This window comes from Gadus macrocephalus, chromosome 15 (genome assembly GCF_031168955.1).
Source record: "Gadus macrocephalus chromosome 15, ASM3116895v1".
In the NCBI taxonomy this organism is placed as follows: Eukaryota; Metazoa; Chordata; class Actinopteri; order Gadiformes; family Gadidae; genus Gadus; species Gadus macrocephalus.
In genome coordinates this window covers 24,468,160-24,483,641 of record NC_082396.1, presented here as the reverse complement: position 1 = coordinate 24,483,641, position 15,482 = coordinate 24,468,160, and the positions used below count along the sequence as shown (strand labels likewise).

The 15,482-nt window shown below is 44.3% G+C and overlaps 1 protein-coding gene across 8 annotated transcripts in view; it reads left to right on the top strand.

The window, feature by feature from the left end:
- The first annotated feature begins 5,487 nt into the window (after positions 1-5,487).
- Positions 5,488-15,482, top strand: part of abch1 (ATP-binding cassette, sub-family H, member 1) — a 52,876-nt gene continuing 42,881 nt past the window's right edge. For 3 of the 8 annotated variants that reach the window (XR_009529246.1, XR_009529245.1, XM_060073003.1), the window contains exons 1-5: positions 5,488-5,796; positions 7,630-7,775; positions 9,028-9,187; positions 9,490-9,644; positions 11,670-11,777. Coding sequence is in view for 6 of the 8 variants with exons in the window: in XM_060073003.1 (XP_059928986.1) it covers positions 5,728-5,796; positions 7,630-7,775; positions 9,028-9,187; positions 9,490-9,644; positions 11,670-11,777 (638 nt within the window). In the remaining 2 variants the exon portion in view is untranslated. Of the gene's footprint in view, positions 5,797-6,013; positions 6,248-6,268; positions 7,195-7,615; positions 7,776-9,027; positions 9,188-9,489; positions 9,645-11,669; positions 11,778-15,482 lie in introns of those variants that run through there. The other 5 variants (XM_060073008.1, XM_060073007.1, XM_060073006.1 and 2 more) reach the window with 5 other exon arrangements.

Below are 15,482 nucleotides of genomic sequence, written 5' to 3'. Positions count from 1 at the left end.
GCTTGAAGATGGTGTTAAAGAGACACTCACAGCCACACTGACTGTTAGACCTAACAGTATACCTAAATTCTGCCCCCCACGTAATGTGCCCTATGCACTTCGACCTCGAGTGGAAGCCGAGCTGAAGCGCCTAACTGAGCTTGGGGTGATCTCACCATTGGAGAATAGTGAGTGGGCCACACCTGTGGTGCCAGTTGTCAAGAAGGATGGCACAGTTAGACTGTGTGGCGATTTCAAGGTCACCCTCAACCAAGCTCTCTGCGTGGATAGATACCCATTACCACACATTGAAGACATTTTTGCCTCTCTAGCAGGAGGGCAACGCTTCAGTAAGTTAGACTTATCTAATGCCTATCTGCAGATGGAGGTAGAAGAGAAGTGTAGGAAGCTGCTAACTATCTCCACACAGAAAGGCCTATTCCGCTTTAATCGCTTGCCCTTTGGAGTAGCGTCATCACCTAGCTTGTTCCAAAAGGCTATGGATCAAGTACTGCTCGGACTACCTTACACACACTACCTGGACGACATCCTCATCAGTGGTCCTGATGAACAGACTCACCTCAAAGCGCTGGATTCAGTCCTAGGCAGGCTAGAGGAGTATGGCCTGCATCTCAAACAAGAGAAGTGTCCAGTTTTTCCAGGAGTCTGTGGAATACTTGGGCCACATCATTGACGCGGCCGGGCTCCACAAATCACCAGAGAAGGTACGTGCTATTGTGGAAGCACCAGCACCACGTGATGTCAGCCAGCTACGTTCGTTCCTAGGAATGCTGAACTATTATGGACGCTTCATTCCTGATCTAGCCACTGTCCTTAAACCATTAAATGAACTGCTAAACAAGGGGAAGCAATGGCAGTGGACAGTAGACTGTGAATCAGCTTTCCAGAAAGCAAAAGCACTCCTAGTATCACAGGAAGTATTAACGCACTACAATCCTGAGCTGCCCCTTCGCCTTGCGTGCGATGCTTCACCATATGGGGTCGGAGCTGTGCTCTCGCACGCTATGCCTGATGAAGAGGAACGACCTATAGCTTATGCTTCACGAACACTCAGTAAGGCAGAACAAAACTATGCCCAGATAGAGAGGGAGGCGCTAGCGATAGTCTTTGGAGTTCGCAAGTTCCATCAGTACCTCTATGGTAACAAGTTTACCCTACTCACTGACCATCGCCCGCTGACCTCCATCCTGAGTCCAGTGAAAAGTACACCATCAATGGCTGCAGCCCGAATGCAGCGCTGGGCACTCCTCCTATCAGCGCATGAGTATACCATCGAATACCGCAAGGGTGCACTACATGCAAATGCAGATGGACTTTCACGCTTACCACTCTCCCACACTCATAAAGAGAAGCTAGGCGCAGTAGAGGTGTTCTACACATCTCAGTTGGACACACTACCAGTCATTAACACCGAGATCAAACGTGAGACCCTGTCTGACTCCACTTTATCTCGTGTCCAGGAAATTGTCTCCACTGGTCGTTGTCCAGCTGCAAAGGATGCCGACGAAGAGCTGTCGCCCTATCTGTTGCGCCGGCATGATCTCACCATACAGCAGGGATGCCTCATGTGGGGTATGAGAGTGATTGTGCCTCCTAAACTGCGCCCCCGGGTTCTCAAAGAGCTCCACTCAGCACATCCAGGAGTAGTGAGGATGAAGAGCTTAGCACGCAGTTATGTGTGGTGGCCCGGCATCGACTCTCAAATTGAGCTTCACGCCAAATCCTGCCCCCCGTGTCAGAGCATACAAAAAGCACCTGGGTTAGCTCCTCTACACCCTTGGATGTGGCCATCCAGTCCTTGGGAAAGGATACATGTGGACTTTGCAGGTCCATTTGAAGGACATATGTACCTGATCACTGTGGACGCCCATTCCAAGTGGCCTGAGGTGCATATCATGGACAGCACCACAGCCAGCAAGACCATACAAGTGCTCAGGGGACTTTTCAGTCGCCATGGAATTCCGCACATCCTTGTGAGCGACAACGGACCTCAGTTCTGTTCTGAAGAATTCAGTGCCTTCCTGAAGTCCAATGGAGTCAAACACACCCGCTCAGCGCCGTACCATCCTGCTACCAATGGCTTGGCAGAGCGTTTTGTGCGCACATTCAAACAGGCCTTAAAATCATCCAAAGGCACCGGGATGGTGCAACAACGCCTTGATACGTTCCTGCTGGCATACCGCAACATCCCCCACAACAACGGAAACGCCAGCCATGTTGTTCCTTGGACGCAGGCTGCGTTCTCGTTTGGATTTCCTGAAACCCAATATTGCTGGAACAGTGCACAGATCACAGGATGCCCAACAACAACGCCGCCACCAACACTCAAAGGACAGGCAGTTTGATGTAGGGGCGCCAGTCCTGGTGCGTGACTATCGGAAGGGGGAGGAGAAGTGGACACAAGGTATTGTTGTGGAAAAGACAGGTCCAGTGTCGTACAGGATAAATGTGGGAGTACCAGGGGTATGGAAACGCCATGTGGATCAGACACGCCCCGATCCAGAGCTGCAGCAGACTGCAGTGAACCTTCCCATACCAGAGGACTTACCCGCGGGTGATATCTGCACCACACTCCACTCTAATACACCTCACACACAGGAGCCTGACTGTCACATTTCTCAGCACACACAATCTCCACACCAGTCCACTGACCCACCACAGACTGTGCTAACCGGTACTCCGGTAACAGAGACAATGAGACGCTATCCTGTGAGGATTACTAAACCGCCCGTACGTTACGGTGCAGAGTGACCACATTGTTTTATGTAATATAATGTTCTGAGACATATTGTTTGCAGTATAAGAAGACATCCCCTCATTATTATTTGATGTAAAAAAAAAAGAAAGCTATAATCTTTTCTGTTGTGTTAAAGTAAATATCCTTTGTGTTGATTGACAACATATCTTAGCGGGGAGGAAATGTTATGTATGAAGCTGAAGGTGCTTCGTTTATGGTGACCACTAGGTGGCACCTCTGACTTGTATAAATTCCCGTGCACAATAAACCAGCCTCGCTGAAGTTGTAGAACAAGATACACTGTTTCTGTGTTGATCTCTGTATGGGCTGTGAATGATTGCTACGTAAAGATACAGGGAACATAACATGGTGTAGATGGTTTTCCCTCTGTGCAAGGTCATTAGCCCAAGTCCTACAAAAAAATAACGACTAATAGCAGATGTTGAAGTTGTTAAATCGTTAACTAACCATTTGTATGGAACAATCGGTTAAGGTGAGTTAAGTGCTTGAGTCTCGACACTTTAGAGAATGTCTAGCGCGCAACTTGAATAAGCCATGTGCGATATTACCCGGGCTCCAGCGCAACTTTCCTTACCAGGTGAAGCCTCAGGTAGCCTGGGACCATTCATACAGGAGCAAGCAAGAACGTTACCTTTTTCTGTCCTTGGGAAACGAAAAGACGGACAATCCGTTTCCACTGTAAGTGCAGTTTATCATTGCACATTTACGAGGCATTTCTTTTTTAAACTATCTTTATTTTCGAAAAATAGACAATGACAGATTAAATGATATTGAGCGGGATATTGACTGTATTATTTAAGGTGGTCATACCGTACCTACCATGTATATAACACATTGAACATTGAACACAAGAAATGGAAGAAATTCCATTTATGCCCATGTACTTTCACCATACATACTATCTAAAAAATAAAAGGGTCTGCAGGAAAATATAAATACAGTACGCAAAAATTGAGTTAACACGTTTCTGATTGCTCTTCAGCTTCAGATGCCGTCAAGAGGGGTCTCTGGTCGTAATCAGTCGCAAGTCCGTCCCTGACCAATCAGCATTCATTAGCAGAATGCTAGCGTGTATGGCCAACAACGGCCCAAACTGTAAGAAATCGAAAGGACATAAGTACTCACTCATTTGACTTTTGAACCATAATCTATATTGAACTTGCGGAATGTACAATAAAATTTGCGATATTTCAACGACAAGCAGGTGAAAGAGGCATAATTAGCCGTTTAGCCCCATAGACTCCCATTCAATCTGGACTCGCCCGCGATCACCCCCAGTGGATGTCTCATGGAACTACAACCAAAATCGGTACAATGGGGCGTATAGGGAGTGCCCAGGCTCTTCGTAGATGGGCTCTGCTCCACCGGCGTGAAGTTGGCACCCCATGTGTAAAAAAAACATGTACAACTATTTCAGATCGTTTGTGCTTCGTTTGTGCACGTTTGTGCACGACAAATGAAAATTTGTGCTCATACCGTTTTTGAGATATCAAACATTACATTTCGTAAACATATGACGTCACTCAGCACCCCAATATTGTCAGAATCGGTTCAAATGTGTCTCAATCATTTGTGCATCGTTTGTGCATGTTTGTGCACGACAAATAAACATTTGTGCTCTTTTAATTTTTAAGTTATTAAGGTTTCATTTTTTTCACTCAGCACCCCAATAATGTCAGAATTGGTTCAAATTGATCTCATTCGTTTGTGCACGTTTGTGCACGACAAATGAACATTTGTGCTCTTTCAAATTTTAAGTTATTAAGGTTTCATTTTTTTCACTCAGCACCCCAATAATGTCTGAATCGGTCCAAATCGGTCTCATTCCTTTGTGCTTCGTTTGTGCACGTTTGTGCACGACAAATGAACATTTGTGCTCATACCACCTTTGAGATATTAAAAATAACATTTTGTAAACAAATCACGTCACTCAACTTCCGAAGCTGGCGCCCCAAAGGTGAAAAACATATATAAAACTTCTTCTGATCGTTTGTGCTCGACGCATGAATATTCCTGCTCTTTTATTGTTTTAAGCATAGAAAAGGTATGAGAAAGACAGATATTTTTTCTGTCTTTCTATGTTAATTCTTGTGCCAGAAAATAGCAACGGAAACCAGTAAAACAAAAAGTGGAAGTTGAACTTTCGAAAGCAGCCTTTTCTGTGTGTGTGTGTGTGTGTTTATGTGTTGTTTGTGTACATGTGTGCATTGATGCGTGTGTGTGTGTGTGTGTGTGTGTGTGTGTGTGTGTGTGTGTGTGTGTGTGTGTGTTTGTGTGTTGTGCGTGATTATATGTCCTGGAAAATTATTGGTCTTAAGATATACAGTGGATAATCAGTACAGAACACGATGAGGAAAAGGGAATGTGTTGCTGGGTCTTTTAGGTATATGGCATCGAAAGGCTCCAGGCATAATAGGCCTCTCACTTTCAGAGACAGGAGAGATAACCGATCACCATACACAGAGTGAATCGAACAGCTAGATGGTGCCATAAAATGTTGACTTACAATGTAACTTGCCTGCAATGAGCCCTATGATCATGTATAGATGGTAGGCTATATTAGGTAGGCTGACATTAACAGATTCTGAGATGGGTATTTCGGCCATTTTGCAGCGTGTTTCCTGAATTATAATATTTAATAATAACAGTCCAATTGTGTACTTTTCCCTTAATTTTACGCTTATTGTGTGTCGGCAGAAGCTGTCGTAGAACCTACGCTGTAAAAGTGTTTATAGCGCCCTCTGCAGGAGATTTGCAGATGTGCCACAGGCTGCACAGTGTACAGCTAGGGCAGTGAAAATAGGGTATGATAGAGAATTATGGTTTAACAAAAGGCACGTATAGTTCTTGATGTCTAAGACATTCGACTGGGTTGGGCTTCGAGATGCCATTATAAAAGCCTACACTGAGCGGATAAGGGACTCTCAGCAGACGGAGGGAGCCTCGACGAAGGACCCATCCCTGAGACCATGGCAGCAGAGGCAGTTGGTCCTGTTGTGACGACAGGAGCTCCCGAAAGCACCCCGATGGAAGATCTGGTAAGGGAGCTGAATATTTCCGTTTGCTCAACACAGGCTATACAGCCCGCCCTCCGTGTGAAGGATGGATGATGTCAGCTTGCTGAGCGCCGCGGATACAGCATCAGCAGCACATCACTAGAGCACCACGCTATCAGCACCGCATCACTAGAGCAACACGCTATCGGCACCATATCACTAGAGCACCACACCACACCACACCAGCTCGTAACGGAGTAATGTAGGTATCCTTCTGTTTTAATACGGTTGAGCCAGCCTTCGTTAACACGCACGGTGGAGTTGTCGTCGAGCAGGAGGGGGAAGTGAAAGAGTGGGGGTGTGCCGCTCCACCGAGACGCTTTAAAAATAGTTTTACAGGAACATCATCAGTTTGTCTTTGGCATGAAAGGTCGGTAGTTAAAAGACGAAAAGCTTCCTTCTCGCTAACTTGGTTGTCCTTTCCACGACATAGGTAAGATGACTTGACGATGAACTAGACTACCATGTCTGCTGATTTTAAAGCGACTGAATGGAGGATGAATCTCAGCGGTGGAGAACGGATGAAATGATCCGTTCAGTGAGGCTGTTCCTCGGAGTTGCATGGTGTTTGCTATTAACACCTGCAAGGAAGGACCGTCTCAGAGACGGTTGCGAGGCTGTAGGCACATGAGGATATTGTTGAGACCCTGGGCATTGTTCCGGAATGGACCAAGGTCCAGGACTAGGGTTCAACTACTATGACCCACCTGACATTTACACACGTTAAACAGTAGCCTATCAAATAGTCATACGCCGACTATATAGTGCTTGGGCGGTCTTACATTCTAAGGACTGGACTCGAATCCAGTTATCGAGTCTCTTCACAATAGTTTTCATATAGGGAGTGGATGTGATGTGACATCAGATTAACGGATTCTGTCCTTTTAAGGCAAACGGATGGAAACGGCCCAACGCAGTCTGATCCATGGTCTCAATGGTCAGAAGGTCAGGAGAGCTGAGCGTCACACGTGTTTAGGATACACGTGACTTATTCCGATTTTTCAAAACAAGGCTTTAATAATAATAACATTATAATAAAAAATAAACATACGGAAATTAGATTATTTGGATTATATTTAGGAATCAGGACAACTATGACTCTGCAGTCACTCAAAATCATGACTATAATTTTTGTAATTTCAAAGTTAAAGTCCCCCATCTTTACATTAAAATGACTGTGTCTGGAACTTGCTGTGAAAAATCATTGCTCCATAATTCCTGACAGTGACTGATACACCTCTGAAAAAAAGATTCAGAGGGTGCTGAGACCAACCATTGATGGCTGTGTTGTGTGCCCTCCAATTAAGCTGAGCTCATCAGTGCTTTGCTAGAACAGACGTTTCAGGTGTTCTACTTTCACAAGATTATTTCCACGACATGGTAAAGAACCCAAAATACACTTCTGCTAGTGTCATAATGTCTCACTTGTTGTAATGTTACAGGCCTCACTTGTAGAAACAGTTAGTTTACCCAAGTAAAAGTTCAAAACATGTTTTTTACCCCAAACACACATAATGGAGAACACACCAATAATGAATACAAATACACATTTCTCATACTCTGCCTGTGTTTCTACCTTGTGTATGTTGCTGAGCAACTGTTGCCAGCAGTTATTACACCTTTACACTGTTGATTTATTTTAAGACTTAGTCACTCTGTAAGTTACAGTGTGTTCAACTAGAAACTGTCTTCTACGCAGTACAATAGTAACAAAGAAAATGCATTTGAAAAGCAATTTTCCTTTTAAACTGCAGCTCCAGTGATTGTCCGGATCCTTGCCAGGCCTATATTGTTTCTAAAGCTTCTCTGTCTAAGGTGAACCAGGGTAATAAGACGATGGACGCCGAGGCCTCTGCAGAGCCTGAGCTACAGATGGCCATCAAGTGTCGTGACGTCTGCCGGTCCTACGGCAAACTGAAGGTCATCAGCAACATGGACCTGACTGTTCCACAGGGACAAATGTAAGTGGATGTGATTGTTTGTTTGTTTGTGTGCATGTGTGCGTTGATGGGTGGTTGGTGGACAGTAAAGGAGAGGGGGTATGGGGGTCCTCCCCTGTATCATTTTGAATTTGGTAGATTTGATTTCCTGTATTCTGGTGCATTTTGGGGATGGCCACTACCGATGAATTCATTCCATTCATAGCCTACATCCTGACTTAAAGGCCCATGACAAACTTACACTGCATATACAGACCTACTTTATGGCCATTCCATCAGCTATTGCTATTTGACCCATGGTTGTTATTCTGATATTGAGTCAAATCATGATCACGGTGCTATAGCGTCCATTTTTTGTGAGTCTCAAGGTCTATTTAAAATGCAGCTAGAAATATCGGACACTGCTTCATTTTGTTTATATGTTACAGGCCGAAAGACAAAATTTATATGTAACTTACTTGCTCCTTTTATGTATAACATTGCTTGGGGAGTCAAATTATTCCAATGAAATAGTCGGAAAGTGCTATTACAAATCTCTGCTTTTAGCTCTCTGCTATTTAGAAATATAAAAATCAATGCCATTAGTCGGGGCGCACAAAATTGCGCACACATAGACGACTGACTTGAAGGAGGGCTTTATCTCGAATGAACAATAACCAGCCTAGCCCAAACAATTGACGTTCAGACGCATTTCAATGGTTGGCAAGGCAAGTACGGTCTATCACACAATTAAACGAGGATAAACGTCTTTTTCTGGATTTATTTAGTATTTGTAGGGGCTTTTGCTCGTCTTCACTCTACACCTAAATCTCCTAGATTGCTGTTTCAAACATAATCCATGGTAGATTTAGGGTAGGTCTTGACAAGATTGGTGTGGAAATGCTTCGTTCACAGGTAGCTGTGCTCACAGGTAAGGCAATGTGCCCTATCCATAACCTGAACAGCTCATGGAATACGTCTTTGAATGGTTCAATGATCTTTGTGAGTTCCACAATATTAGAGGGCATCTGTTCACCAGATGTTGACATAAGAGCCAGATATAAATGTATAAAGTCTCTGCAAAACTGCCAAATTATTGAAAAAAAATCCTAATAAGACAAGGGTGGCCAATGGGACGGCCGTGGTTCAGTCTAGGGTGGCCACGGCCACCCCTGGCCACCCCCTAGATCTGCCACTGTGTGTGTGTGTATGTTTGTGCGCGTTGGTGTTTGTCAATGCAAAAGTCCTTCTATCGTGATTTTAGCAAGTGATGGACCACCCATTGTGTTTGTAGTTATGGCCTGTTGGGGCCCAGTGGATGTGGGAAGACCACGCTGTTAAAATGTATCGTAGGAACTCTGAAGATCTCCCGGGGCCACATCAGTGTTCTGGGAAAACCTCCTTCCTTTCCTGGTCATGAAGTTCCTGGCAGGATGGTTGGATACATGCCACAGGTAAACAGTCTGTCAGCAACTCTTTCAACTCGTTCATTTGACAGGCCGTCTTGTTTTACATATTCCTATTCATGTAGTTGACTAATATACTATTTACATTAGCGATGTATTCATCAAATTCATTAATTAAGAAAATCATTGTAATTTAATCCACCTGAATGCAGGGAGCCTCTCACAGTGATGACAGATTTAGCTATCATAACTTCTACCTTACTTATTACTGCTACTACATTACTGTTTCTAATAGTTCCTTCAATTTAGGTAAAAATAACCAGGAATATTTCTGCCAATCTTTTTCTCAGGATTTGGCGCTGTATAACGAGTTCACAATCAGTGACACACTCACATTCTTTGGACGCATTCACGGACTGACCTCCAAGGAGACCCAGGCCCGCATGGACTTCCTGGTGGACTTCCTGGACCTACCTCAGAAGTGCAGGCTGGTCCGAAATCTCAGGTAGGAAGACATAAGGACGCAGCAAAAAAAGAACATAGCAGGAGTGTAAGAAAACCTTGATGGTAATGTTATTATCTTTCTTAATCTCAATTATGTATATTAATATATAGATTTTTTTGTAATTTCAAGTGTGCTTTGTATTTTTGGATGTTGAATCCTAGCAACTATTTGATATTTACAAATGCTGGGGCTGGATGTGTTATGGAACAGAAAGTGGGGACCCAAGTGCTGAACACAGGAAGGCAGAGACGGAGTAAAGGGAACAGGATTTACCGTATTGGTCCGAATATAAGGCGACCCTGATTATAAGACGACCCCCCCGTTTTCAACACAAACATTTAGAAAAAAAGATTTGCAGACCAGATTTGCACTGACTGTTGGCATCTTTGAGACGTTGTTTTTGTGCTCGCCATCTTCTTACGTTACACTCCGTGACCCAGAGCTTCTTGGCAGCTTGGCAGTTGTTACTTGACTCTGCCTTATTGACAACCATTATTTTAAAATTGGCATCATAGCTCCTCCGCTGTAGTTGATTGACCTGACCCACTTGTCTCTAAATGGTCAGCCTGTCTTTCCATCTTTAAACACCGGAAACGGGCTGGTTGTTAAGGACGCTGGACTACTTCTTCCCGGAACCAATTTTTGGCGCCACCTGGGGCCGTGAATGTGTATTGACATTTAAAAGGAGAGGCGAAGAAGATAAGCTGCACTCTGAATACGAGACCCCAGATATAAGACGACCCGACTTTTCCGGACCTATTTCGAGGGGAAAAAAGGCTGTCTTATATTCGGACCAATACGGTATTGGTAGGCAGGCGGGTAGTCAGACAGGCAGGGGTCCAGTAACAGGCAGGCAGTCAGGCAGGCAAGGACTCGACGACAGGCGGGTAGTCAGGCAGGCAGGGGTTCGGAGGCAGGGGGAGAACTAGAGAGGAGGAGAGATGGTTACCAAGGGGTCAGGCTAGAGGCAGATATTCAAGAATGCTGGTAGGACCGATGCTAACTGGGTAGACGTAACGACGAACTGGCGCCGGCTGATGGGAGATCCCCGGCTGAAGCAGGGAATGGTGATTGAAGATTGTAGACTGGTGTGTCAGGAGAAGGACGCTGTTTTACAAACTTTCAAAACTGGAGGTTAAATGTGGTTCAACGCTAAAGTGGTCATCCAGCAAAATATTAAATTGTGTCCCCTTGGTCTGCGATATCATCATGGTTGAGTCTATCCAACGCTCATTCACTGCCAAAATAGCAGGCTACACGAACCTCAGCTACTGGGATCGACACAAGCAGCTCGACCTCTACTCCCTGCAGCGCCGCCGCGAGAGATACATCGTGATTCTCGTCTGGAAGATCTACCACGAAGTGATCCCCAACAATGTTAACATCGTCTTCCAACATTCACAAAGGAGAGGTGTTACATGTTTGCGACCTCTCGGCAGCTCCAAGTACAGCAGCATTAATACAATGAGATTCCATTCCTTCTCATCTACAGCCTCTGCACTGTACAATGCAGTTTAAGGCAGCACTTGATAGCTTTCTCCATTCTGTTCCCGACACTCCTCCTACCCCTGGCTACACTGGGGCAAACGGAAACTCTCTGTTGGAGTGGGCTGGTAGCAAGAGTCAATAATTGCTATCTACTATTACGGGAACGTTGGCGGTGGAGATACTCGATATCTTGGCCTGAGCGATCCAGCTCGAAGCCAACCCAAGGAGCCAACCCAAGGAATTGGACCATAATTTAAAACGAATAATAATAATACAAATAAACGATACTATACTTGTTTTCTGGATGCTGTTGCCAGGCATGTTTTGACTAATTAGAAGGAATCCAAATGGGAAGTTGCTTCCCTTAATGAATAAGGCTTGTTGTGTGTCCTGCTGTAATCTCTGTTTGTGTGTGTGTGTGTGTGTGTGTGTGTGTGTGTGTGTGTGTGTGTGTGTGTGTGTGTGTGTGTGTGTGTGTGTGTGTGTGTGTGTGTGTGTGTGTGTGTGTGTGTGTGTGTGTGTGTGTGTGTGTTTCAGTGGAGGCCAGAGGAGGAGGGTGTCCCTCGGAGCTGCTCTGCTACAGAACCCACAGCTTCTAATTCTGGATGAGCCCACAGTGGGAGTGGACCCTGTGTTAAGAGCCAGGTATCAACACACACACACACACACACACACACACACACACACACACACACACACACAGACACACACACACTCACACGCAAACACCAAAAGTTATGTATAAATATAGACTCACATATACAGCGGACTCACATATACAGTGAGTTTATGTGCAGTCTGCGCATAAAGAGCAGACCCAGGGGTACCTCCAGGTGTGCAGCTGCCATCAGCCCCAAAGGGTTTGTGATAGACCGTCAGGCAGAGCCTGACTCTCATCGTGGCCGAGTCTAGGCAAAGCCCCAAGTAGACCAGCCAACGGCTGGTTACCATCTTTACCAAGTTGATGGCGTGATCCAAGAAGGAGAGATGATTTATCACCGTCACTTATCGCAGCTGATAGGAAGTAAATCTGTGCCATCGGATTTTGAAAATAAAAAGCCATTGAATTCTTAGCACTGTATATTTATGCATTGAAATAACGCATCTGGATTTTTTGCCTCTGAATTTAACTCTTAAATATTTTCAACGTCCCCAAATTCAACATGCCAAATTCAGCTGCAAAATTCCATGTCGAAAATTCAGTGTTCATATCCGGGGACCCAAGGAAGAGCAATCGATCCTAGATGCTAGATCGCGGACAAGCAAGGAGAGCGGGAATAAGAGCGTCACTCAAATCTTCTTTCTTGATACAAACGTAAATTCTAAACAGCATTTTACACAGTAGCCTATTATAGGACATTTTCAAAGGTAAATTAACGTCATTAAACACTGACCGTAGCTTTTTGTGGGGAGAGAAGCAACGGTGGTGGACCGTACTAAACGCCCTATCCATTGTATCGGTCTGTAAAATGCTAATCAAATCAATTCAAATGTATTTATTGAGCACATTTAATAACAAGGTGAGGGGGGGATCTTTTGTTTTATTTATGTTTTTGTTATAATGCACACCGTTTTTTTGTTTTTTTTTACTGCAGTATGAAGTAAACGAGTAACTAATGCCTGTATGTGAAGTGTGTGTGTGATTGCAGTGACTTGGCTGGATTTACATGCAACGTAAGAGTAATTGTAGTGTGTCAAGGAATCCAATTTATTAGGGCACCAATTTGGGGCAATCCGCCGAGGTCACTTTGCCTACGTTTGATGTGATGCTGGGGCAATCTGTGATGTGATGCTGAAGCCCGCTGCCCACTGTGAAACGAGAGCGCAGAGCCGACAGTATTGCACAACTGAAGCGGCAGCAGCCTGTAGTTCCAGTGGAAGCATGGCGTGCCTCGGGAAGAGGCGCCCGACAGCAACCTGCTTTTAATTTCTCATCCTTATATCTGTATCATGTCACTCGGTGCGGAATAGTGTTGGCTCTGTGCGCTCGTTGCGCTCTTGTTATGCCACCACAGAGGCATATCAACTGTTTTGCTACAGCCACTTAACTTGCATCTGGAGTCACAAAAAGAATACCCCCAATCCGAGTGATCGATGATGATACAAACGTTAAGTTTCAAGCTCTGGCATGTTTCCGCACGTGAACGACTTCATGCCGGTCTCTGCTTCAAACTCGTGCAAAATGTGCAACAGCGCCCCCTAGGGTCACACTTTTCGGTGGCTTCTCTCTCTCCATAAAAAGCTACAATCAGTGTTTAATGACGTTGATTTACCTTTGAGCATTTCCTATTATATGCTACTGTGTAAAATGCTGTTTAGAATTAACGTTTGTATCAAGAAAGAAAGAACCAGCGAGTGACGCAATTATTCTCGCTCTCCTTGCTTGACCGCAATCTAGCATCTAGGATCGATTGCTCTTCCTGGTGTCCCCGGATGTTAACACTAAATTTTCAGACTTTAAATTTTGCAGCTGAATTTGGCATGTTGAATTTGGGGACGTTGAAAATATTAACGTAGAATTTTTTAATGTTCAATATTTTATTTTGAATTTTTTATCATTGAAAAATAAAGCTGATTTATTGAGTTAAATTCAGAGGCAAAAAATCCAGATAAGTTATTTCAATGCATAAATATTCAGTGCTTAGAATTCAATGGCTTTTTATTTTCAATATCCGATGGCACAGATTTACTTCTATACAGCTGCCTCTGAGTGGCTCAGGATAAGCAGATTGTTGAGATAAAAAATAAAATAAAAATCCCTTAAAGGGATACTTCACCGGTGGATATATGAAGGTTATATGAAGTAAATAATTCTATGAATAATAAATGTGCAAAAAAAATTAAATCGGTTCATCCTTGCCTGATAAAAGGCAGAAAGAGTCTCTCAAAAGTAAGAAATCCTCAAACTACCACAGGAGCATTGCGCCCGCTGCACCGCCTGCCTGTTTCCGTTTGGAGGGGGAAGGACCCATGGTCCTAGCTCGAGTGGTAGCACGAGCAAACTTCGGGAAAACATATCCCTGTGATATGTTGACTAGCTTCGACTTCTGCCCTCGTTTTTTCAAACGCATCATTTGTATATTACTGTACAGCATAAAAACATTAGCTAATTACAGTAGCTCAGCATATCAAGTATTTGTACTCAACCTTTTCTCCCCAGTTGAAATAATTGTTTATCTTAAACAGTAGGCCTACTTTAGTATAACAGCACTTTGGTTAGTGAACAAATCACAACAACCAACATGAATTAGAAGTTTTATTCAAGATTTTTTTTTAAACTATTTGCAAAAATAAAACGTGTAGGGTGCGTTTGCTAGAGTCAAAATAGTCACAGCTCATCTTGGTGAGCTGTGACTCATCAATCTACTGTCTCCTGGTAGCCACGGTACTGCCCATCTTGTGCTGGGTAATTAGCTCTGATGGCCTGGACAGCACAGGAAGCCGATACTGCCTAAGAATGAAAGAGAACAACATTAGCAAAGCAAAATAAAAATTATGCCTTGAGTAACCAGTACAGCATTAAACAGACTTCAAGCCAATAAGTTTGACTACTTTCGGATAACTACATTGTCACGTTCCCCGGGACTCAAAACTATTGTAGCCAATGTGTAAAAACAGTAAGTAAGTAAGTAAAAACACTTACTCTATGCTCAGATGTCTGTTTCTCCCAGCGGTCTTTGGCTGTCGTTTCCAGTTCACTTCCTGGGTCCGGAAATATACCCAATATATATATCTCTTCTGGTACCCAATACCCAACTGTTCAGATAAGGCGTAAAGCCTGGGTGAGAGATTACACATTATGGCAGATGTGTAAGTCCTCGCCAGATTCAGCCATTTCTTCTTGAAGAAATTGGCATTGCTGAAATTCGCTGCAGCACAGGGACTCTGTGTTAGTGTCTATTGGCTAACAGAGCAAACCGGCGCACTCTGGCTCCTCGTCCTCGGCAACAGGCAAGGCTTGTTCAGCTGCAGCCGCAGCAGCCTCCTCCTCTATTTGTGTCAATTCTTCCTGGCTGTTTTCTTGCTCATACTAATAGCCCTGAATGTCCAAATCCAACAATAGATTTTCAAAATCCACTTCGGCTGTTTCAAATAGCAAATTTGTTCTTGCGGTGAAGAAACATGGCGGACATTGTGGCGGTCATCTCGTATGCGAGCTCCCGCCCCCCCTCATTCCTTATTGTTGGGCTCACAAATTTGCGGAACCAGTGGTTAGTAGTCCTCGGCCCTTCTGCAAAGGCAAAGTTCTCCCGAGATGATGTCAAACGCGTCATTTGACGTAATCTCGGAAGAAAATTTGATCAGGAAAGATGGGCCAAGGGAAGCCTGGGTTAGGCTGAGTGAAAAAAA